The 23,249-nt window shown below is 48.1% G+C and overlaps 8 protein-coding genes and 1 non-coding gene across 9 annotated transcripts; 2 read left to right on the top strand and 7 right to left on the bottom strand.

The window, feature by feature from the left end:
- Positions 1–416: 416 nt before the first annotated feature.
- On the bottom strand, positions 417–2,068 carry I303_103591 (uncharacterized protein; the record flags this gene model as incomplete). Its single annotated transcript, XM_018406932.2, has 4 exons — positions 417–1,041; positions 1,567–1,684; positions 1,846–1,975; positions 2,048–2,068. The coding sequence occupies 4 exons, from the start codon at positions 2,066–2,068 to the stop codon at positions 417–419; spliced, it is 894 nt and encodes a 297-aa protein (XP_018263740.2).
- Positions 2,069–2,408: 340 nt separating this feature from the next.
- On the bottom strand, positions 2,409–4,253 carry I303_103590 (uncharacterized protein; the record flags this gene model as incomplete). Its single annotated transcript, XM_018406931.1, has 3 exons — positions 2,409–2,620; positions 2,709–4,054; positions 4,135–4,253. 3 exons carry the CDS (start codon positions 4,251–4,253, stop codon positions 2,409–2,411), a joined length of 1,677 nt encoding a protein of 558 aa, XP_018263739.1.
- Positions 4,254–6,726: 2,473 nt separating this feature from the next.
- I303_103589 (uncharacterized protein) lies at positions 6,727–8,675 on the bottom strand (the record flags this gene model as incomplete). The annotated part of the gene is made up of 9 exons (XM_018406930.1): positions 6,727–6,787; positions 6,854–7,052; positions 7,116–7,318; positions 7,378–7,514; positions 7,578–7,748; positions 7,802–7,913; positions 7,969–8,169; positions 8,236–8,270; positions 8,334–8,675. 9 exons carry the CDS (start codon positions 8,673–8,675, stop codon positions 6,727–6,729), a joined length of 1,461 nt encoding a protein of 486 aa, XP_018263738.1.
- Positions 8,676–10,331: 1,656 nt separating this feature from the next.
- I303_103588 (uncharacterized protein) lies at positions 10,332–10,598 on the bottom strand (the record flags this gene model as incomplete). The annotated part of the gene is made up of 1 exon (XM_018406929.1): positions 10,332–10,598. The coding sequence occupies one exon, from the start codon at positions 10,596–10,598 to the stop codon at positions 10,332–10,334; it is 267 nt and encodes an 88-aa protein (XP_018263737.1).
- Positions 10,599–12,518: 1,920 nt separating this feature from the next.
- I303_103587 (uncharacterized protein) lies at positions 12,519–16,003 on the bottom strand (the record flags this gene model as incomplete). Its single annotated transcript, XM_018406928.1, has 8 exons — positions 12,519–12,530; positions 12,604–12,992; positions 13,079–13,750; positions 13,808–13,900; positions 13,961–14,083; positions 14,145–14,237; positions 14,289–14,733; positions 14,819–16,003. The coding sequence occupies 8 exons, from the start codon at positions 16,001–16,003 to the stop codon at positions 12,519–12,521; spliced, it is 3,012 nt and encodes a 1,003-aa protein (XP_018263736.1).
- Positions 16,004–16,768: 765 nt separating this feature from the next.
- Positions 16,769–17,985, top strand: I303_103586 (uncharacterized protein; the record flags this gene model as incomplete). Its single annotated transcript, XM_018406927.1, has 2 exons — positions 16,769–17,027; positions 17,144–17,985. 2 exons carry the CDS (start codon positions 16,769–16,771, stop codon positions 17,983–17,985), a joined length of 1,101 nt encoding a protein of 366 aa, XP_018263735.1.
- A 276-nt stretch (positions 17,986–18,261) lies between these two features.
- Positions 18,262–19,488, bottom strand: I303_103585 (small COPII coat GTPase; the record flags this gene model as incomplete). Its single annotated transcript, XM_065968787.1, has 9 exons — positions 18,262–18,267; positions 18,328–18,429; positions 18,489–18,610; positions 18,691–18,867; positions 18,943–19,003; positions 19,064–19,107; positions 19,203–19,217; positions 19,277–19,307; positions 19,477–19,488. The coding sequence occupies 9 exons, from the start codon at positions 19,486–19,488 to the stop codon at positions 18,262–18,264; spliced, it is 570 nt and encodes a 189-aa protein (XP_065824859.1).
- A 568-nt stretch (positions 19,489–20,056) lies between these two features.
- On the top strand, positions 20,057–22,532 carry I303_103584 (uncharacterized protein; the record flags this gene model as incomplete). The annotated part of the gene is made up of 11 exons (XM_065968786.1): positions 20,057–20,115; positions 20,167–20,285; positions 20,354–20,589; positions 20,663–20,801; positions 20,873–21,063; positions 21,136–21,216; positions 21,303–21,569; positions 21,640–21,706; positions 21,876–22,043; positions 22,147–22,414; positions 22,505–22,532. 11 exons carry the CDS (start codon positions 20,057–20,059, stop codon positions 22,530–22,532), a joined length of 1,623 nt encoding a protein of 540 aa, XP_065824858.1.
- A 384-nt stretch (positions 22,533–22,916) lies between these two features.
- On the bottom strand, positions 22,917–23,019 carry I303_103583. The gene has a single exon. It is a non-coding gene; the product is annotated as a tRNA-Trp (tRNA).
- Positions 23,020–23,249: the final 230 nt, after the last annotated feature.

Below are 23,249 nucleotides of genomic sequence, written 5' to 3'. Positions count from 1 at the left end.
ATCATCGCTGTCTCTTCCGGTTCAAACATATAGGTATTAAACCTGTCTGTCTATACAAGATCAGGAAAGGAAAAGGGCGAGACTTTCCGCAGATTCAACTCGTCATCCAACTATACCCAAACATGCATATATTAGATTCAAATTGGTAAAGCAGGCCTCCGCCATCATCGCTGACCTGATACACGAAAGACTGATGATTCGTACGAGTAACTGTTCCAAGCCATGAAAGCCATATCGTAAGAGCTTGTCAGATAGAGTCAAGCCCAGACCATAATGCAGCTTTTCTGACACCTCAAAGATGCGTCCATGTCATTCATAGAGCATCATGCTATCAAGAAAGACGGCCGAACGAGTCGTCATGGAGTACTTTTCTATCTATCTGTCTATCTATGGCAAAGCCAATAAGACTAGACTACCTATCCGCCGATCCGCTTCCTTTCGCCCCAGGCTTCATCGACCCTATTCAGCTCTCCCTGGATCTGCTTAACTCCCATTTTCCTAGCCTGGCGCGCATCATTCCATTCACTGTTATTTATATTTACCCCATCAAGATCCAGTAGCGCCTTCAGAAGCGTCTCACTTAATCGCGCATGTTCCTTTTGGAGCACTTCGAATTTAGGTATGACTTTGGGTCGATTCGTAGCGTTCGGATGGGTTTGCGAGATGAACGTCAATATCGAGGGTATGAGAGGTTGGAGTAAATTGTCCACTAGGTGATTTATCCATTCTACCAAGACGGATTCTTGGTCTGTCTCAGGCTGCACCACCTTCTTCTTGATTGGAACACCAACGCCGTTGGGTTTGGTGGAAGTGGAATTTGAGGTTGAAGTGGGAGCAGGAACGTCTCCCCCTTTACCGATCAGAACTAGGGTAGAGCCGTCGTCGATCCCGTAAGAAGAGAGAGTGAGCGAGGGGTCTTTGAGCACGGCGCCTTTGTATATGAGTTTTAGTTGGTCGAGCGGTAGACCGGTCTGAGAAGATAGGGTTGCGAGGAGTGTGGATAAGGGAGTAAGCGATGGAGAGGGGATAGGGATGTTGAATCTGTCATTACCATCGGAAGGGCGCATTTAAAGTCAGCTACATATACGGGTATGGTTGACATCCGATATATCTGCCAGTCAGAGCCAGTCCCGAAAGCAGGAAGTCTGCTTCTCCCCTTGTTCTGGTCACCCTGGACCTGGTCGCCCTCGCCTTGCACATTCGTGTCCCCTCCTCCTGGTTATCGTGCTTGAACCCATACCGCCTGTTCACAACTGATTTTCACCCTCCAATCTACGCGCTCATGACTACTCCTGCACCTTCGAACCCTCGATCCACCCTAGCCCCAACTACACCTGCTCAAACCAATCAGGTGAGATCCGGCTCATCTGCTTCCCATATGACCCACTCGCTTCCTTAGCTGACCTGACACGCGCCAAATCACACCAGCCCATCCGCCCTACATCCATCCCGTTTACCCTCATTCCGCCTGATTCTATCTTTAATCCACCTTTTCCGCCTGACTTCCCCTCTTCCCATATTGCTCTTGCCAGAGGATGTCCGGTCACTATCAATCCAGCGACTCACCTCTCACGACCCCATTTCACCTGAATGAGGATCTTCCCCTCCTCGCGCTCCACTCGAGCCCGCCGAAATGGGTTGAAGAACGACACCGTGAGAGATTGTCCAAATAGGAAGGCTATCACTACGGGTGAATTTGAAAATATCCCAGATTGTCAGTGGTCTTTCTCAGTCACTTCATCAAGTGTCCATGGGTGCTGTGTCCCATCAAGGCCTTCCCATATGCCATATGACCAACGCCGAACGTGCATAAAATGTCACGAAAATACAGTATAAAAAACTCACAGAAAGTATCTGTTATTGACGACACTTTGACGTCGATTTCGTTGTACTGACTCAGCTCGGAGCGCGGGAAAGATCCTTTTTTCAGATATGCTTGTCGCCGGATAGGTAATGACTGGGTGAATGGTACAGGCTGCGTGACGATGTCCGTGTTCTTGTCTTTGAGAGCACACCGATCGTTCGTGTAACCTCTATGCTAGCAGACAACAAGATGCAAGAACGTCATTGCCTTTGAACCGTTGAACGAAAGAACAAAACGATCTCTCCCACGTGCGTGGCCCTTGATCTGGGTGAGTGGCAGATTCCGCCCTTTAACCTCGGCTCGGATTTTTGGCAAGATCCAGGATACATGCTTCGAAAATCATATAATATTTGTCCAAATACCTCGATACACCTCGTCAAAATCAATAGGAAAGAGTGAAGAGTAAGCCAGAATATGTGTGACTACCAGAATTAGATGTATTATAGATGTTGGATATAGGGACTAGTATGGTCAGACAATTCCTCCTTCCCTTCCTGTTCCCATTATCATTGCTTGCCAATCGACCTATCTCGCCGTGACCCGCTTAGACAGCAGTAGCTGGCATAGGGGCTGAGTTGGCGACATCATGTTGCTCGTGGCCGATCTTCTCATGGGTGGAAACGGGCATTTTTCCGTCTTGGGTGAGACCCATCTCGGCGGCGAAGGTGGAATGAGGCTTCCAACCTGCAGATTTTCGAGGAGATCCGCATTCTTCCATCATGCGGTCGACCTGCTCCAGAGTAAGACCCTTGGTTTCTGAGGGGGAACTCAACGTCAGCGATGCCTACAAGAACTTAGAGAGAAGCGATATGGTATAGGGAGGAATAGGAAAGAAGAAGCTCACCCCATACGAGGAAATAGGCGTAGATGAAGCAAATGACACAAGTGGAACCCCAGATAAAGAAGACTTTGGAGCCCAAGTTACCTTGATCGGTACCGACCATGTAAGGGGTGATGACCGCGATGATACAGTTCCAGAACCAGTTGGAAGCAGTCGAGAGACCGACGCCTCGAGATCGGATAGGGATGGGGAAGATCTCGCCGATACATACCCAGGCACCAGGTCCCCAGGTTGAAGCGAAGAAGAAGATGTAGATACAGATGAACGAGATCTGCGCTTTGACGACGGACGAGTCCCCGGGCTTGGCGACACCGATGATACCGACGATGAATTCACAGATGAACATTCCCAAGGCACCGTAGACCAAAAGAGGTCGTCGACCGAATCGCTCGATGGTCCAGAAAGACAAGGGAGTGGAGCACACGTTGACCAAGGTGGTGATCAGGGAGATCAAGAATGGGTTGGAGATGGTTCCGAGGTCCTTGAAGAAGGTGGTACCGAAGTAGAAAATGAAGTTGACACCGGTCCATTGTTGCATCATCTGAAGGGAGATACCGAGGAGAGTTCTTCGCAAGTTGGATTGAGGGTTGGAGATGGAACCGCTGAAACAGGCTGCCCATGATCCGAGGTAAGTCTGAGATGGGATGAGCTCGGTCTCGTATTCGTGGTTGGCGATGATCTCGGCGATCTCCTCTTGGATGTAAGTGGAATCTTGAGGTTGACCTCTGACTCGGGAGAGAGCTTTGGTAGCTTGATCGAGCTTGCCGTGCTTGACGTACCATCTTGGTGATTCAGGAAGAAGGAAAAGTCCGGTACCAAGGATCATAGCCCAGGCGAATTGGATGGCGATTGGGATTCTGTAAGACCCGGTGTCGGTTCTGTTCTGGGTGGCGTAACATACACAAGAGGCCAAGAGAAGACCAATGGTGATGCAGAATTGGTATCCTGATACGATAGCTCCTCGGACTTTTCGGGGGGCAATCTCAGACATGTACAAGATGATGATAGCTGAAATAAAACCGACACCGAAACCAGAGACCACTCGACCAGCTACGAGGAGACCAAGACCCTTGGAAGCGGTTTGAAGGACACATCCAACGATGAACACAGCACATCCGGAGATGATGGTGATTCGTCGACCGAAGTAATCAGCCAAGTCACCAGCGATGATGGCTCCGAAGAAAGTACCGGCGGAAAGGATGGAAGTGATGAGGGATTTTTGCCATGATGGGAGGGTGAAAGCGTCTTTCACAGCTTGAGAGGCGTCGGAAGCGGGGATAGGGATACCAGTGTAGAGGTTGATGAAGTAGTTCATTCCCAAGACACCGTTCATATAACCGGAGTCGTAACTGGTAGGAGGTAAGCCAGATTAGCCCCTTGAATTGTCCATGGTCGCGCTAGAACTATAGTTGACGTTAAGCCTACTCACCCGAAGAAGATACCACCGAACGAAGCGAAAACACATAGCATGTACGCCTTCAAGGTTACGGGAGCCTCTACCCGGTCTGGGTTAGTGGCCGCCGCCAAGACAGTTGCACCACCTGGCATCGCGTTGAACCTGACTGTGACTATTTACTGCTAAGAAAGGGAATTAAGACTGGGTGGGGAGAAATATTGAGCTATCGTCAGCTGAGTGTTCGTGTACGGATACGGGGCTTTCAGAACAGAAGAACATGTAGGGTTACTCACTTTGGTGTAATGGGTTAGTAATTAGCGATGGACTGATTCGCTAGTTTGAAGGATGGAGAAAAAAGTGAGAGGGGCTTGAGAATCCAGCTAAGAAATGGTTGTTTATATAGTTTTATTTTTGGACGAGGGGGACGTGATGGCGGCTAATGGTCTAGTGGGGGAATCAAAGGGAGTCCTTTGTGATTGATTGATCGATTGATCTGATGAGGGATGTGATCATGCGACTCATCCGGGTAACGATAAAAGTCAAGTCAAGTTTTGGTTCTGGTCGCGTACCGCAAACCTTTCAAAACAAAGGAAATTATCTGTCTTGTGCCTGAGCAAGAGGAAGATGAAGAGGGGAAAAAAGCGAAGTCATACGCCTAGATTTGTCAAACGAAAACGATCGACCTGAACTGGGGCTTAGAAAGACTCCCTCTCCGGGGCCAAGGGGCAGCAGAGGAGGACGACTTCGGAGAACCATCCGTTTCCCAATTCACGATGGGTCTCTTCTTCGTTCAAAAAGGGTCGTACATCCCAACGTACATTCGCTTGGCTTGGTTTAGCTCGGCACGGAGCCTGTTTTCTGTTTTTTAGTCTCGTTTAGACTTTTGAAATCTGTTTGTCTGAGTCATCTCTTCGGTTGTACAGGCTCAAAATCATAACCGGTCTCAATCGCCTAGGCAGAATAACGAGAGAAATCGAGATTTTCACCTAAATCTCACAACATGTGACCTTTTGTTTATGCGAAAACATCCTCGAATGAATGGAATGCCGCATGTGGACGATCGTTTTCAAACACCGCACAATACTTCCGCTTAGCTTTTAAGCGGGCAAGCAAGCCACTTAGCTCGTTTATTGGGTTTTTTCATGCGGTAGATGCGGTTCCTTCTCCGAAATTAACGGCGTCGCAATCGAACTCATGGTCCCGCGTCTTTATATCGGTATGTTTCAATGGAAAGAAATCAATCCAACAGACCAGATGATCGTGTTCTGTATCGAGGACTCCATTTCATCCCCACCAGATCTCTTTCGGGCAGAATAATGACCACGATGACATGAGCCAAGTATGCTTGGTTACATTTCCGAGTCGTACTTCACTCAGACCCAAAATTTTATAGCGGCGATCGACCAAAATGATCCTCAGGCTTGGAGTCCCAGCAGTGCCAGCGAATGACATGCTAGCTAGGTACGAGCACTACTTCAATGGAGTAAGCTTAGTTGGGCGCCAAATAACCAAATGACCGGACCTGATCGCATGCTTTTCCATACCATACGATGCATTTCGGACGTACAACATTTCATCCCCGAGAGAAAGAGGTCCCTCCACCCCCACCCACATGTGTTTTCACAATGGAAGAGCATTTGCTTTTGCTACACCTCCACACAGACTCGCTTGGCCCCGGCGAGAATTTTTGAGGCTTTTGACTATCGTGATTCACCACCCATAGGTCGGTTGAGCGGTTGAGCAGTGGAGGTGATCGGAAGACCGCAGCAACTACCGAGAATAACGGTATCTTCAGGGTGATACCCATAAGAACCCTTTTCGTTCCCGACGGCGTGCCCAGGTCAAGAGGCGGCGGTAATAGCCCTTTCGGTGACTTACCGCAGTCAAAAAAGCACTTTGAACACCGTGAGCTGCATTCACCAAAATTTCGATTTGACTCGATTGGTACTCCTCGTGGGGTGAGGCAGTCAGCATGATTCAGAACAGAACAACGGAAAACAAGGATGCTTCGGACCTTTGATATATTCGGCCGTTCACAGGATGACAGCTGGACAAAGCCCGAATAGAGTTCAGGAATAGCCCAGTCTCACAAATTCCAATCTCGATCGGTGGGCACAAACGATTTGCTACGGCCCTCAAGCGAGTCCGGATCTCGATCATCTCGAGGCACCATGCTGCTCGTCCGGATCGAATGTCCTCGGGTCGCGTCCCAACCAGCTCCGTTGAACTGTCCCGGGCCTACTTATTCAGCCAGAATTCTTATGCGTGTCACAATACATCAGACATACCAAAAATTGAAAGCTGGAACGTTGGAAGACCAGAAGGCTTCGCCTCTTAGCCCAGAGTTCGTGGGAATCGACAGGTATAAGACAGCATGAAACGGCCAGTCAGCAACGATTTTGTAATTCATACATGCTACGTCAACCATCTATAGACAGACTACCCCTGAAGCAATAATATTTGATGATATGCTATGTTACTTTTTAAATGATAATCTGACCGAAAGAAACTTAGTTTCTGCTTTGGCTGCTATGAGACTGTCTGCAGATTAAGTTGACTTTGACTGTGGGCTAAACAATGCGAATTTGATTGATATCGTATATTGTCCGTTTGTTGTGCGCTAAATTAAGCCTTGACTTGAGGCCATTTAGAAGCTTCAGCAGCCAATCGGATAGCCCAAGTGAGTCTGTGAAGGACGAAGGTTAGATCAGCACACATCCTAGCGAACTTTCAGCTTGTTTTTGACACTCACTCGTAAGTCTTGGTGGCATCTTCGAAGGAAGAGAGGATATGGGGATCGGGTCCACCTTCGATGCAGTCGATGAAGTGGGATACTTCCGAGAAGAATGGATCGTCATCGGTGAAGGAGTGTCGCTCTTCGTGGTCGTCTCCTGGTCTTCGAACGTAAAGGGTGGGGCTTTGGTATGGGTCGACGAGTCTCATGTGGTATCCTACGACAGGAATTGTGGTCAGCAAAGCAGTCCTACCACTGGCAAATACTTGATAAAACGAACCATCTGCCCAGACTTCTAATTCACATGCGTAGGCGGTTCCTTGTAAAGCTACAGCGTGTTGGAATGAACCGACAGCTCCGTTGGAATATTTCCATACAGCAGAGGTCAATCGAGGGATTCGGAGCTCTTCGTCGATCTTGCTCTCATCGATGGGGACTTTAGAAAGTCTTCCTGGCTCCTCGTACCACTCGACAGATCGGGCGCTGCGGAACGGTACCGAGTAAGCATTACATTGCACACGTCAGATTTAGGTCACACTCACACTACACTGTCGATGTCGACATCACCACCGAAGTATCTCGACAGATCACAGAAGTGAGTACCTTGTTCAATGACAGGTCCCATGTCGATGGCCTTGTTCCACCATGCGGGCTTGGCAATGGCCTCGTAGGCACATGACTAAACAGGGTGGACTATATCAGCCGCCAGCAATTCATGAATCAATGGGGATAGTCGACTTACGTATCGAGCATTGGTGGCCATGACGGTAAGGTTGTTCTCGTGGATGATCTGCTTCATCTTTTGAACACATCGGAGGTATCGAAGCATATAACCAACGGAAACGATGTTACCGTTCTTGACGAGTGCGTCCGTGACTTCCTTAGCGGCTTCTACGGTACCGGTACCAACGGGCTGTTCAAATTATTTAAGCTCTAAATCATGCAAATTCAAAATAGCTGGCTAACCTTTTCGATGAAGTAAGCGGTCTTGGGGAAGAGCTTGAGCAGGTTGATCTCGAGATCAGTTCCTTTGGTAGTACCACCTCGGTATGCTGGTGGACAACCGACAACGATGGCACTGTGTTCTCTCGTCAGCTTTTGTTTGTGACAGGCATGAAGTGATGGCAACTCACTGAGGGTCAGAGGTCTTAGATTGCTTCAAGGCAGCATGGTAATCCTCGATTGTTCTGAATACTTGTGTATCCTTGTAGGCTGATTCTACGAAAGACTGCCTCTTTCCATCGAGTACCTTCTCAGCTCGCGCAACAGATGGGTCGATTAAAGCGGTGACTTTAAGTCTGGGACCAAGCTTGTGCTCAAATCGGAAAGAGTGGCTAAACAGTTCATCTTCTAATGAGCTATGATCGGCCCAAGGTAGCAAGCAAGAATGGATGACTTACTTCCAAGGACCCTCATCTGAACCGAACATGATGTTCTACGTTACAATGTTGGCATCAGCTTAGTCGACACTAACGATAAAGAATAGTAGGTAGCTCACACCGGCACCAATCATCACTACGTTGAAATCCGCTCCTGGCTCAGGTGGCGGATGACTGAACATTGCACCAGTAGGAGCCATGGCAGTAGTAGCGATCGCACGATTTTGCAATTGGAAGGGTATTATCGAAGTAGCATTTTTGTTCGATGATCGGAAGAGAGTATGACGAGGGAGTAATGGCGTCGAAGTTGATATACGGCGTGTGCATTGTGGTTGTTGCGGGCGAGGAAGGGAAGGTCGGGTGAACGATGAGGATGTAGCGAAGTTTCGGGATGAGGACCCACCGAATCGTATCAGAGGGGGAAGGGCAGGCGAAGCGACCGTTCGAAGGTTAGGGTGCATGGTGATTGTTCGATGTGATCAGGATATATCCAGGCAAATCCAGTTGAATGAGGTGAGTTGAAGGGTAAGAGCAGAGTCGATTCGAGTTGAATTCGTTGTTTATATATTTCACGTCGAACAAAGGTTAACGGTTTTGGGTAAATCGCGATAGTTGTCGGGAGCGACGGCGGTCGTTGGAATGCGATACCCGATAGGTCCGATATCAAAGGGGAAGATGATCGACCAGGACCGATTGATGTAGTCGTATCGGAAAGGCAATTGCGTGAGGGGCCAACGACGCAGTAAGGGATGATGAATAAAGGGGAGATGCGGGGTACAGAAGCGATAGCGTTTCAATTTTGAAATCGCGATCGAGGGACAAAGGAAGAAAATCGGTTGAACAAACACCAAAGGCAGAAAAGAGGTCGTAGATAGTCAAGGGGTTGATAAAGGTATTTGTGAAGATTGCCAAAAGGGGTCCAGAGATATATGTTTGGATGAATGAAGAATGGAGTCAATGAAGAAATTGTTGTCAACACGAAGTAGCCCCGCGTGGAGGTCAATCCAGTGCCGCAGAGAAAGAGATTCGTCGTTGAGTAGTCAAGACGACGAGAAAGGGGAAGGGGGAACCAATTTGCAGCCGATAAATAGGATTTTCGACCGTGTAATAAATTTCGGGTTCAATGGCAATAAAGCGATGTAGTCGATTTCGGCCGGATCAGACAGAAGGATTTCGATGGAGATCCGTTTGATAGAGTTGAAGTAGCGTAAGAAGTAGAAGTTATTTAAACGAAGTTCATTGAGATCAGAAGAAGATCAAGTGGAAGAAAACGATCAAAAGTAGAAGTGGGGGGTTTTAGAGGTTTTCAGAGCGAGTCATCAAGCAGACGATAGATTCGTGAAGAAGGAAGAAAATTTCGTATTGATATTCGAAATTATGACGTTGTGAAGAGAGGTCAAGGGCGATGATGAAACGTGTTCAAGGGTCCAAGGTGATTTGGTTTCGGATCATCAATTTTAGTTGATGTTTAGGCGATGTTTGGATTGTTGGGATGTTGGTACCGGCGGTCGGTGATGCGGTAAAAGCATCATCCGAAAGGGGTTAAGGCATAAAACCAGAGGCGACCCCATGGAGGACAGGACGAAAGGGTCATATGATAGCGGTCAAAGCGACCAGAAGGGGAAGATGATCGAATGTCACACACAAGGAGACGTCGAATGAGATGAATGAGAGGGCAGTGCGTATGGAAGAGTCGAGAATCAGAGTAATTACCATAATTGGCAGATCAGTGTAAATGGTCAAAGTGAATCAAGGGGAGACGAACCAAGCGTTCAAAGGACCATGCCATGGCCAATTGAAGCGAGTTGAGCGTTCCAAAGGAGGGTCGGAAACGTAGTGTAGTGTTTGGTGAACGGTTCAACCGAAATTATTGGGAATTAAATCAGGTGATTTAGTCGAAAGGCAGGAAGATAGACAATGAGACGTCATCATGTTGTAGCAATGACGATTTAGGTGTGATGTGTAGTAGCGAATCGCGAATATAGAGCAAGATAAAACATACATGAGCGTTGTCCTTCATATGCTGAATTGCAATGACGCAAGAAGGGATTGAATCCCCTTCTGTCCGCTGTGATAAAGATGGACATGAACATGGATGAAGGAAAGATCATTATGACTCACGAGTCCATACTGGTTGGCTTGTGCACGTTGATACCACTATGAGGAGCCTCTTCGATACCACCATCACCGACCGCCCTCGAAGCTTCTAGCTGGGCAATTTGCGAGGTGTTTAGGTATCTCACATTGTTGAGTTGGCTGTAGGCTGTGGGGAGAGGCTTTAAGGCGGAAACGACGGGTCGAGAAGATGTGGTGAGTGCTCGAGGCTTAGAAAGGATAGCCGAGCGGGGGAGGGACGCTCGAAGTAACGGAGCTCGGAATGACATGGTATGTGTTGCTTTCTAGATGGGAGTATCGTTGTCAGTCGTCAGTCGTCAGACGGAACGCACCGCAAGCAGTGCCAAATTAGATGTGATCATGTACTCACCTAGTTGTGGTAGCTCCTTGGTCAATTGAAATACGCTGGATTGAATAACGCCAGTATCAGTACGATGTCGATCTTTCAGTAGCCCTACAGAGGATACACATGATTCGAAAATTTTGCCGGACGGCTTTGCGCTGCACCATCAAACGTCCCCCATTTTCTGGACCTCGTCGGAGCTCATCAAAGCATCAAAGCACCATCAATGTCCCCTTTCCCCACTCTACCCTCTTAACGGATTCTCGGATCCATTGCATGTACTGTCCAGTACGCCCAGCTTGACGCGTATACTCCGGAATACCGACGTGCAGGAGGAAGGAACGGAGACATACTCACACTGGGGATTAAGTGATCTCGTTCGGAACGTGTCTGACTTGCTTGATGGATTTGATGTACGTTCTATCGTATCGTATTCCTATGTTCTGTTCTGTTATGTTTTGGACGAAAGAAGAAATCAACTTGTTTATTCTTTATTTCTATCTTCGAAAACTTTCACAGCATACATATACATATGCGCATCATTGATATCACGTATCTTACGTGGAGCTTCAAGAGTACCATCCATGGCCAGAGTGCGGAGTGCTGAGCCTCGCCAAAAGAGATTATCTAGAGCATCGAGGCGCGTCATACTTCCTAACCCAACCATAATTTCATCGGTAAAATCTCTGCGGCTGTGGCCTTGCAGCTGAGAGGTCAGGATATAAAAAAGCTTTTTAAATGATCAGATTACCCTGAACCTCTGCACTTCTGATTAACTCACTCCATCCCTCTCGAATTCCGCCCTTGGTCCTGGATAATTCAATGAAATGAGCTAGGTGTGTAACTTGGGTGGAGTGACGCAAAGTCCCCTTTGGTGGAGCTTCTATGCTTTTCTGATAATTGCCATACATAACATTTGATGCCCAAGCGAGTCAGATGCCAGAGTCTGTATATGCAAAATGAGTCATATCAGGTAAAGGTGGAGACCAAATCCATCTATGGGATCATCGCTTGCGCTAAGCAAAGCACTGGCAGTACACGTAATCTTATCTTGGATAATTGTAGATGAAACTAGTGGATGAGATTAGAGCTAGAGAGACAACGGATAGAGCTCGCGCGACTCTTTCATCTCCAATACACAGATCATTCACATGCATGCCGCATCATGAGCACCGAAACTACCTACCTACCTACCTCCCATCGCCTATCTGTATATGACGTGGAGTTGTTTCACGAGAGTAAAGAATGTCAGGTGAAGCAGCTCAGAGAAGAGCTGTCCATACATTTATACAGTCAAGTCACGGAGAGAGGAAGAGGGAAGGAACTTACTTGATGACTTACCTAGGCCGAGTCGCAGCCGACTGATAACAGCTTTATCGAATTCACAGCGATGTTGTAGCAGTAGTGATTATGTGCTGGGCGAAATGAAGAAGATCCCCTCCATCGCGGATATTGTTATGAGCTCGAGTCGTATTTGTCGGTATTCGTAAAGGAGAACGTAAAGAATAAACAATAAACAATGCGATCGAGGAATGAATGTAACAACACGTAGAATCAAAATATGATATTAGGTCTAAATGGAGTGATGGGCCGAGTTTCGATAATATTGAAGAAGTCGCTAAGAAGCTTCACAGGGGAAAGAAGCAATACGCGTGATCTCCTGGCAAGCAGATGCAGCAGACGAAAGCGAGAAGATTGGGCAATTATGTTGCTATGGATATCGGGGCTGAGAGTTTCTGAGCTCTGCTTGTTTGCCTTGCTTGAGATGAAAGGAGTTCTTCTAACAAAGGAGTGCTTCTAACGTGACGGAAGATCTGAAGTTTGTAAACGTGAAGGCACGACCTTCTTAATCGGTGGCCTGTATCAATCAACATCAGCTTTGGTCGCGCCGTCGCACTGTTGTGCCGTGTGGAGCGAGAAAGCGGACCCACCGTATCTGTCTTCGCCCTCTTACTATCCACATCAAAACTACTCAAGTCTTCGTCCTCCATGAATCTCTTCCCGGAGAGCGGACTTCGCATATCACTAACGCTTACGCTAGTCGTAGACGGGACATCGGTAGATTCGGTCGGGTTGATACTAAACGTATCGTTTCCCTCGGTCTCGGTCTCAGTAGACCCAGCTTCGAGCTGGGGCATATACGTCGGATCATCTTCGTTCTCATCTTGCAATGTTCCTTCCCCTTCGCTCTCGTAGGTCTCATCCTCGAAGTACTCTTCTACCACACTTCCTGGTGCGATTTCTAAGGGAGTCACAGGGACTGTATCTCTGCCCTTTCCAATACCTAGTTGAGTATCGTGTGAGACCGATTCATCATACACTGCGATATAACCCCCAACGCACAAAGGAGAGTGATCAGCCAAATGAATCGTACTTGGGTGAAACAAGAGAGGAAATTGGACATACCTTCTTCAGTATACCCATCGTCGACAGTCGAGATCACAGGAGAGATGGCAATCGCATTCCCACCGCCAGGAACCTCGAGCTGACCAGCATCCTCATCCTCATTGAGCCTTTCGACAAACTCAGAGAACGCTTCATCTTCTTCCGGGATAGCATCTACATGCTGTTTCGCCACTTCACGAGCTATCTCTCTTGCTTCGCCCAATTCCGACGGGGTAAGACTCGATATTGCCGGTGTGGAAATACCGCCACCGCTCGCTGGGATCGTGTCTGATGTTGAGACGATCCCACTTTCTCTCTGATGTTTCAGCTCGATCTCGTCGGCTGGGATATCTAGTGTATCTGCGGTGAAACCTTGTACGGTATCTTTATCTTGTGTGCTTTCTCCGATCTGGGTAGGTGCGGCACTAGCATATGGGGTAGGTAAAGCAGAACCATCGATGGTAGTTGGCGACTCAGTAGCTCGATTCTCGCCTAGTCCGGCATGTCGAAGGTCTTGCAGTTTGTCAATCGCACCGGCAGCAAGTCGCTGTCTGTGCATTTCCACCTCATCGAGCGGGACTGGAAGTGGTAATGGAACAGTCGTGTTGGTATCGTTGTTGACATTCATGTTGTCTTGGTCCTGAGTATCAGTGCCTTTGCTGGGTGTATCTGAAGGATCATCAACGGTATCGCCTGATCGAACACATATAAGTCAGTGAAAGACATTTCTATCAACTCATGTCGACTCACCACCATCGTCACTCCAGCGTTGGGCTTGGCCTTCTTCGAGCTCTGGCTCATCTTCCCTTTCTTCTACGTCATACTCCACTGCACCTTCGTAAGCTACAAAGGACATTCATCAGCCATGAATGCGGAAACCGACATCGGATTGGGCTGACTCACTGTCATTCTCGTCATTTGCCTCCTTTGGTGTTTTGGCATCTGTGTCAGGTTGATGACGCCCCTCAGCTGCATGATTGAGATATCTCTTCCCACTTGGTCCTTCGAAATGCAATGCATCAGTAGCTAAAATGTCCATCAGCTGATCATTCACGCAATTGTACGGGGGATTTTGAGCTGAACTTACGTTTCTGCCTCGCAGCAGCCCAGTTGGGGTGAGCCCTTTCGAGATCCCGCGTATTTACTTCATTGTCGTCCGACTCAGCATATTGCGCTTTCACTGTTGCATGTGTCAGCCACTGTTCCAGAACGAGAACGAAAGGGGGCTCACCGTCCCGCTGGTCTCGTCTTCTGTCTTTGCCTTGATCATACTTTTCTTCAACTTCGCTGTACGCGCCTTGCTGCGATTTGATCTCTTCTTCCTCGACATACTCATCTTCTTCATATTCCTCATACTCTTCTTCCTGCTTCTGCTCTGGCTCGTCATCCAGCGGTCTCTTTGCGTCCGGATCTGATTGCTCTGCGTTGTTCACACCTCCACCTTCTGCCTTCTTTTCCTCAGCTGGCACCACTGCCGTCTCCGTCTTTTCTTCTTCTGCGTGTACGCTTTCGCTTCTCTCCCTAACAGCGTCCAGTTCAGCCTGGATAGCATTGAACCTCGTTATGAACCTGGATTCTTCCCATGACAGGTACAGTTGCACCGGCTCAGGTAGACCGCAACCATGATGGAGTAAGATGAGCTCGAGGAAGGTTATAGATTGCAAGTTCACGTCGTCCTGCAGATCACCCGAGCGCATGTCAGCGGTAAGCACTGCATGAACGGAGCAGCGCGGAATGGACAGGAGATGATGATTGACATACCTCATTCATCTTGAGGTCCATCTGTTTCTCACCGATGATTAGAGCTCCATTCTTGTCTAATCCCTCCTTCTGACACTCCAGCCTGATGGCCTGCCAAACATCAGCCAAACTAGCTTCTGCAAGTTCGGCCTGACGATCTTTCAGCCATACAGGCAAAGTATCCGGATCGTTCTCGTAAGTCTCGAAGAGGTATCTAGCCTGATCGTTCGGTAAGTGGATGATTATCGGTGGTAGGGAGTTAGCATCAATATCGTATTCTTCTTCTTCCTGTTCATCATCTTCTTCTCCTTCAGCATCGACCTCTTCGCCTTCACCGATGGGCTCGTCTTGCTCTTGTTCCCCGTCCTCGTGAGAAGCAGTATTCGGCGTTGGTTCCCGAGACTTGGCACGCTTGGAAGACTCGCCAACCTGTAAAGTAGATGACTGCGGTCCAGGTACAGTAGGAATTTGAACGGCCATTTCGCTAGATATCTGTGGTTGCGGGTGAGAGGAGAGAACATCTAAAGCTTCTTCTGTAGTGGCCACCTTTTGAGGTTCATGCGAAGGTGATCTAACTTTGTCTTCCACTCCTATTGATGACGATACGTCTGCTGTGACTGATAAAGGATCACTATCCTCTGCCTTCCCTTCACCACCTGAAACGCCCTCGTTTTCGCCCTCGCCATCTCCGTTGATATCATTGATGAAAGGTTGTTCTTCCTCTTCTTCTACAGGCGTCATTTCGGTCTCAGGAGCCGGGCTCTCCAGAGGTCTAGGCAGCACGGTCTGTGTGCTTGATGAAGCCGTTTCTGGGAAAGGCGAGATAGTCGGTTGAGGAGTAGAACTGTCTGAGGTATTATTACTGGATCCAAATGGTATAGCAGGAGTTTCTATCAAGGGTGCAGGTTCACTTTCCACTTCTTCTCCGTCACCTTGAGTAATGCCACCCCCGGTATCAGGTTTGATTGTAGGTTCTATATTCTCTTCGTCCATCGCAACTTCGTATTCTTGATCATCTTGAATTTCATCGCCCATCATCTCGTCGCCATCTGAATCTTCCATCATACCATCTCCCTCTCCCACCGGATAATCTTCTTCACCGCCTCCATCTCCATCACCATCGACGTCAAGCAATGCCCCGGCTTGATGCTCGAGATCTTCATCCATCCTTTCATCGTCTGTTATCCTGTCGCCGTCAACTTCCATTTTCGCCTTGCCTTGCCGTTCTTGCCCTTCTCCGTTCGCTAATAATCTAGAATAGCTGAAATGTGATGTGATGTATGCTCGATGTAGGATCAATGAATTAGCTTTCACTTCTTGCAGTGCATCAGGCTATCGATTGATGTGGATAGCCGCAAGCTTTGTGTGTTCGATATAAGAATTAACTCGAGGGGAAAAGGAATGAATGATGGATGAGACTGAAATAACGGACGAGAGAATGACATACTTCAGAAGCTCGTGAATGTTCGGCGCACTCTAGTGGCAAGTGGCACTGCGTACAGAATGATCAATTCGGCGTTGTTGGTCATCTTCGTATGCATTTGCTCGCAAGCAACTTTGCGCCTCATGTGATGCATACATGAATCGGCCAGATGAATTCGCTGCCCATCCCTACCACTCGCCCCAGACAGTGCAGCCTGAATGCGTAAGATCTCTTACATTTCCCCTACGAGTCGCTCGAGGCAAAGCTGACTTCACTCACTCCATTTATGCTCTCCCCAACAAAGGAGGCGATCAGACCATGATCCACATGGGCTGTACAAATATACCCTAAAAATGGAGAGGTCTCTTCGAGTACCGGAATGACTGGATCATTCATGTTGCAGTCGATCCATACTGGACACACACCCACCTAGATGTGGTCCGAGTCCAATTAACAGTATGAGCCAGTCGAAACTTTTGCCCGAAATCTATCTGAATATAGGTAATATCCTTCAAGCACAAAATTATCTCTAGACATTATGTGCATTGATGAGTACCTCCAAAATACTATATGGGTTGCTGAATCCCGCTTTGTATAGGCGTCTGACAATTACCAGACGCAATGCGGAGAGTGTATTCTGGGGAGTCTTGCCCCATGCCATCGAGGAGGATTTCTTCGGTGAAGAAGGTCCGCATCGGACTGATGTGACGGAGGACAAGGAGATTCCTGGGAACCGTCTTTGGCCCGACTTCATTGTTCCGTACGACGAGGTCATAGGAGAGCAGTATCCAGCAAGGAGACAGGAGAGTAAGTCGTGTCAGTCTCTTCACCGAAGCCTCATATGCGGTAAGTCAATTGCAGTATTCACTGATGTGCAGTATTCACTGATGTGCAGTATTCACTGATGCTGATGATCTTGTCAGTCCACTCTACTGTAGGGAAGCCAACCTACCCAGATGCAAATACGAATCACCGGAAGCTGACCTCTCTGTCTAACGTCCGGGAATTAATCATCGACTCGCTTCCTTCTGTGGGAACCACCGAAACCCTCCAGAAATTTTATCCAGTCTTCGATCGGACCAAAGGAAAATCCATCAAGGCTTTACCCATTGTAGAAAGACTACGACTTACCTCTCGATTCGTTTGGGAAATATCAGATCTCTTCAATTACACTTATCCAACCCCAACCCCTTCCTCTTCCTCTGGGACTCAACAGGGGGTGTTCAGACATACAATCTTAGATTTCTTATTACTTTCCCTGCCCCAGGATTTGAGGGAGGTTGTCATTGATTATCCTATTTTCGATGATCAGCTTAAAGCGGAATTCATCAGAAAACGAATTGGGCTCGGAAAAGGAGTTGGAGTTGGATGTGGACATCCGGGGTCAGATACTAGATACAGATTTATCGCTCAGAAATGGGAGCCGTTCAAAGAGAATTTCATTATGATTGCTCTGACACCCCTTCCGGGCTGTTACAAGGACACGCATCTGATCATTCGGAATGTGCATTCGTCAAGCACGGCTTTCGTGCGTGGTTCTACAGTATCCCTTTACTTCCTACGCGATCCCTCTTCGACGGCGGAACGGGTCATATCGGTAGATGAGCGAGTGGAGCAAATAATGACGATGCTTGAACCTCCCCTCGCGAGAGAGCGGGATGCAGCGTTGACAGTGAAGAGATGGGAGTTCTTCTCTGCCGAAGTGGGAGATGGGGATGATAAGAGCGTGGAGATCAAGGTAAGAGCTGAGTTTGAAGCGTATTGATGGGGAAAGGGTTTTCTTCTTTCCGTACCACGGTAATGAGGGACAGATCGATTTGTAAGTTTGTAGTATTGGAACATGTATTATCTGCATCGTGGGAAAGTCATAAGGGAAGCTGAGAAAAGGAAATATGCTCTACCCTCCGCGATCCACCATTATCGCACCTCTACAATCCATCTGAGACTCCACCTGAATCTGCATCTCGCCCGCCTCATCAACACCGGCGTCCGTCCCTCCTACCCATCACCCACCTCACGTCCTGATTCTTCAGTTACCAATCTAGATCTGTATATATGTGGTATGGTCAGTATATGTCCGCGGGATGCAGCAAATTTGATCACCCACATATTGACTCAACCATCTGAACCCTTCGCCGTAACCTTGTCGCATGACTACGGAGCACATGAAGACTTCGATAGGTCGGATGTCTCGGAGAGGTACTTTGCCCTATCACAGATTCATCAGCTTCCCACCAGTCCATCGATGTGTAGACGTGAGATACGGACCTTTCCAGTCGTTTGGTACAGACCGAGCTGCATTCTCAACTCTTCTTCGGAGACAGCACCGTACGAGTCGATCTTGTTACCGAGAATGAGGAATGGTACTTGAGCGAGAGACTCAATGGATACTGAGGAATACAAGCACGGTCAGAATCGGGCCATATTCGACGATTCATGCAAGGGGGGTCGTAGGGGTGGACGGACTCACACAACGAATCCAGCTCTGCTTTACTCTCGGCGAATCTCTCGGTGTCTGCACTGTCAACTAAGAATACGATCCCGTCTACCTCAGGGAAATAATCTCTCCATAATCGTCGAGCTTGCATGTGTCCACCCAAATCGTATGTTGTAAACTTCACATTTCCAATAGCAAGCTCTTCGGACGCTGCAAGTGCAAGATATTTATACAAGCATGTCAGCCGGGATGTTTTACCCAGAATCAGGAGTTGCCTCCACGTACTGGGGTGTAGAGTGGGTTGAAGGGTGGCAAGTCGGTCGTTCTTGAGCATGTGCAGAAGTGTCTGATCAAGGGGACTTATGAGCTACAATGCGCCTTTTTGGTACACAAGTCGAAAGCTCACCGTCTTTCCTGCGTTATCCAGACCGAGGAACAAGAGCTTGGCGCCTGACAGAACATGAACCGTTAAATCAGCATCTACTCCGGCTCCTGATATGACGCCGGACTTCAGACGCCCGTATGAGTGTTGAGGTCGAACATACTCTTGTTCATGAGACCTGTTCAGTAATGGAGATCAGCTTCAGTCGCAGCGAAGATACCCGGTATGGTAGCTCACCCAATTGAGAGAGAACATCCCAAAACCAGTTCTGCGGTTACAATTCAGTATGAGGTCAGCCACATTTTCTTTCATAATATTCTGATCCTCTTCGCCGAGCTTCAACTTCCGGGTGTAGCTTTACCACTGTGTATGCGCTGAGGCTTTTCGCCTTCGCTCCGCTCTCGTCTGATTGCTGCAAGCAGATGCGCCCGACTTACAAGAATGAACATCTTGATTTATCGAGTTTCACCAGGGTATATATATGATGTGCGCGAAATGCGAGTAAGTCGAGGATCGTGCTTTTGCTCTCGAGCGTTTCCGAGCTACAGTATCGGTAGAAGTAATTTGAGCGGGTCCTGATCAATCTGAACGTCGCAACTTGGTTATCTTGTCTTTCAAGTACCATCAACAATGAATCCCATGCACCGACGATGGCTCTGTACACGCGAATATGGTATCGTCATCACCTATCACTCCCTCGTAGAGCGGCGTTATCCACCTTCTGTTCTCCTATATAACTTGAAATTCCGGTCAGTGGCATCCGAGCTCGCGGTGCCCCACTTGATTCCGACAATTCCGGTTCGGAGTTTTTGCATGCTCATCGATTTCATCTGCGCTTCGATCGACTCGTTGAAACGTTTCTTGAACTCCACACAATTGCCCCAATCACACGGAACAGGCAAAGGACCCAAACGCTCCTCCTGGGCAATCGTTCACCCTCTCTGCTCCTGGTCTTCGCCGATCAGTCCGTACTCGCTCTCGCTTCTATCGTGGTGCATCCCTTGATTCTCCTCCGCCATGTCATCGTCGTCACCTTTTCCCGCTCAAGCCAATCTGCAGAAGCCCGTTTGCGTCTTGTGAGTATCAGCTAGCCATCACGCCAGACATCCAAGCTGACTCGCTTGTAGCTGCGGCTCGTCTCCAGGCAAACTGCCCTTATATACCAATGCGTCCGCTGCAGTAGGTCAAGCTTTGGCCAAAGCCAATATACCGCTAGTATACGGCGGCGGCAGACGAGGTATAATGGGTCAGCTCATCTTATCCTTATAGTCTTCTGAGCGTCCAGCTGAAGTTTTCGAATTTTATGTGGTTCAGGTGTCGTGTCTCAGTCCTGCTTGCAAGCAGGAGGATACGTCCATGGTATCGTGCCGCACGCACTTACTGAAAGAGCTTCCGAACATACCCCAGCGCCCGGTGCAGTAGCATCTTCATCGTCGTCATCGTCATTGCCAACTTCCATATCGCAGAGCAAGGAAGGTCAAGGTGAAGATGTGCTTGTGGACAATTCTAACGGTAGTCTGACCACAGACGTTGTAGGCAGCATGCACGAGGTGAGACCCAACTTCGAACCCTTCCACTCTTCGCGCAAGTACTGATCAGCTAATTTCGTGATGATGTCGATAGAGGAAGCTCAAGATGGCTAGACTATCGCAAGGTGGATTTATCGTCCTTCCAGGTGGATACGGCACTTTCGAAGAGGCTTTAGAGATGATTACATGGAATCAGCTGGGTATTCACAGATTGCCGATCCTCATTCTTAACAGTAAGCTTGCTTCGCTTCAATCTATCTTCTCGGTACTCGCAAGCTCACTTTTACGGTCTGATTTCTCGCAGTCGGCAACTTCTACACTCACTTGTATAACCAATTCCTCTCATCCGTCGAAGCTGGATTCATCACCCAAACAAACCTGTCTCTGCTCAGATTGGTGAATCTCGAGGGTGGTGAAAGTGCAAATGCGGACGAAAGCCGGGCGAGCGAATGGGGAGATGCAGCTCTGAAAGCCTTGAGGGAGTGGAGTCTTGCAGTAAGCTAGATACATCACGTCACGAAAAGGTCAGGCATTAGCTAATGTCTTTCCGTGTGGCAAATTTGATAGGAAAACACAGGATATGGGTTGAATTGGGATTTGAAAGAGAAACGAGCAGGCGGTAATGAGACTGCATTAGATGCTGCATCCGCATGAGTCGTTTCCTCTTCACATCATATTGCATATCGGTTGTAAGTATATAGAGCATGCATTGATCTTGTATGTCTCACCACTAGTCGTCTGCCAAATCGCCTGAGGCTATTTTCACTACACTCCGATATACTTCATCGTCAGCATCGTTAGCCAACACAGCTCATCCTATACGGCAAGATTCGTTACCACTGTTGAAGCTGCACTTCGAACGATTGAAAGAAGCGTTTGAACATTTCTCGAAAAGGGACGGCGAGGGTCGATGGGGCATATGGCCGGGAGAAGAGACTATATGGCAGCACCTGAAGAGCGCTTTGGAGGAGAAGGAAAAGGGAGGACCAGGGGATTATCGAGCAAGTTCACTCTGTCTGCGTCTCATATTGATCATCTAACGTTTGTGATGCTTACTGATCCTGCGTTTAGGTCAGGATAGTCATCCGGTTAGGCGGACAGGTGGAAGTACAGTGTCCAGATGCACCTAAGGATGCAGGTACGTCTTTTCCCTCCTTCACATGCAGCATGAGCTATGATCGAGTCTTCGGTGTGCCGTGTATCCGACTACTATTCGTGCTGCATTGTTTCTTTTCTTTCACCCCTCGTCTCCGTATCTTCCGAATACCTCCGCGAAGCACAATAGCTGATCTCTGGTGACCTCATAGGCCCTTTCACCTTTTTCCCCTCATCATCCCGTCCAACAACCAGACGACCCGTCATCCTCGATCCTGAGAACACCGACATCCCATCGGAGGGCTCCAAGCAAGTAGATCTGAGGCTGTACAAAACGACCAGCAGGGAGATATACGATACCGCTTATGAACGAGGCGGAAGTGAGTTTTTTCCATTCATCTCTTCGTTCAGTTCATCCGCCTACATTTGCGGATTGGTCAGCTGCAGAAGGAAGAAAAGTGATGCTGATAGTGGTCATCGCAGAGATGATATCTCCAGACACCCACCCTGAAGTTCTCCTGCACACCAACGGGAATATACTAGAAACCACCACTTCGAACATCGCCGTCCAATCACCCGGATCAGACATTTGGATCACACCGAAGTTGGATATTCATCATCCTTTCTTGAACGGTGTGATGCGTCGGTATTTGTTAGCCGAAGGCGTGATCCAGGAGGGTGAAGTGACGCTGGAGATGCTTGAGCAAGTCAAGAAGGAGGGAGGTCGACTGATAGGATTCAATGGGCTCAGGTATGCATTTCTACATCGATGGGTGATTAACTTCTTCCCTCCTCATAGAAGTCGTCGATGAGCTGATGAAAGACTACGGTGTGTGCGTAGGGGTGTTTGGGAAGGTGAACTTCTATGAAATGTCCGACTTGCAATCGTATGAGAGATGTGATTTGTTGGGCTTTTATACAACATGCATATGATTGCGCATTGTATACCGTATCTGCCTTGAGGCGCAGTAGCTCGAACACTGGTATTGAGGATCGACATCACCCTTCCGGTTGTGAGACCCGAGCAAAAGGATACGGTATACTATTCGGAAGTCTAAGCAGTCTCGCCACAAAGTTTATCCAGTCCAGGTCAGACAACCAGACACCGACGCATATGTATCGGATAGAACAAATGCACCGACCTACCTATAGTAGTTGGTGACACAGGAAGTTACGCGCAGACAACGCAACCCAAAAAAAGTTAAGGAGTGCGCACCGGTTAACCGGCTGAAGACACAGTTTCAAGAAACTCTTGAAGCTGACAGGAATCGAACCTGCGACCAATAGATAATCCAAACTTGCTTCCGGGGAAACGCGAATTGGAATCTACTATTCTACCAATTGAACTACAGCTCCTTGATGTTTTGCGTGTGTTTTGCAACATATATGTACTTAAGTCTATGAGAATCGCAGCATTAGCATTTCGAGCTACGAGGAGGTCAGATCCCACAAGGCGATCTTAGGTCCCCAATGCAAAGAGACATACTCGCAGTGTATCACGCTGTTGATCCTGCAAGGAAGGAGTAAGATGAGCGCTAATCTAGATCTACATCTACAAAAGATCGGATCGGATATCTGTAAAATTT

This window comes from Kwoniella dejecticola, chromosome 4, assembly GCF_000512565.2.
Source record: "Kwoniella dejecticola CBS 10117 chromosome 4, complete sequence".
Lineage (NCBI taxonomy): Eukaryota > Fungi > Basidiomycota > Tremellomycetes > Tremellales > Cryptococcaceae > Kwoniella > Kwoniella dejecticola.
Note: the sequence above shows the minus strand (reverse complement) of the source record. Positions and strands in the feature narration are given on the sequence as shown.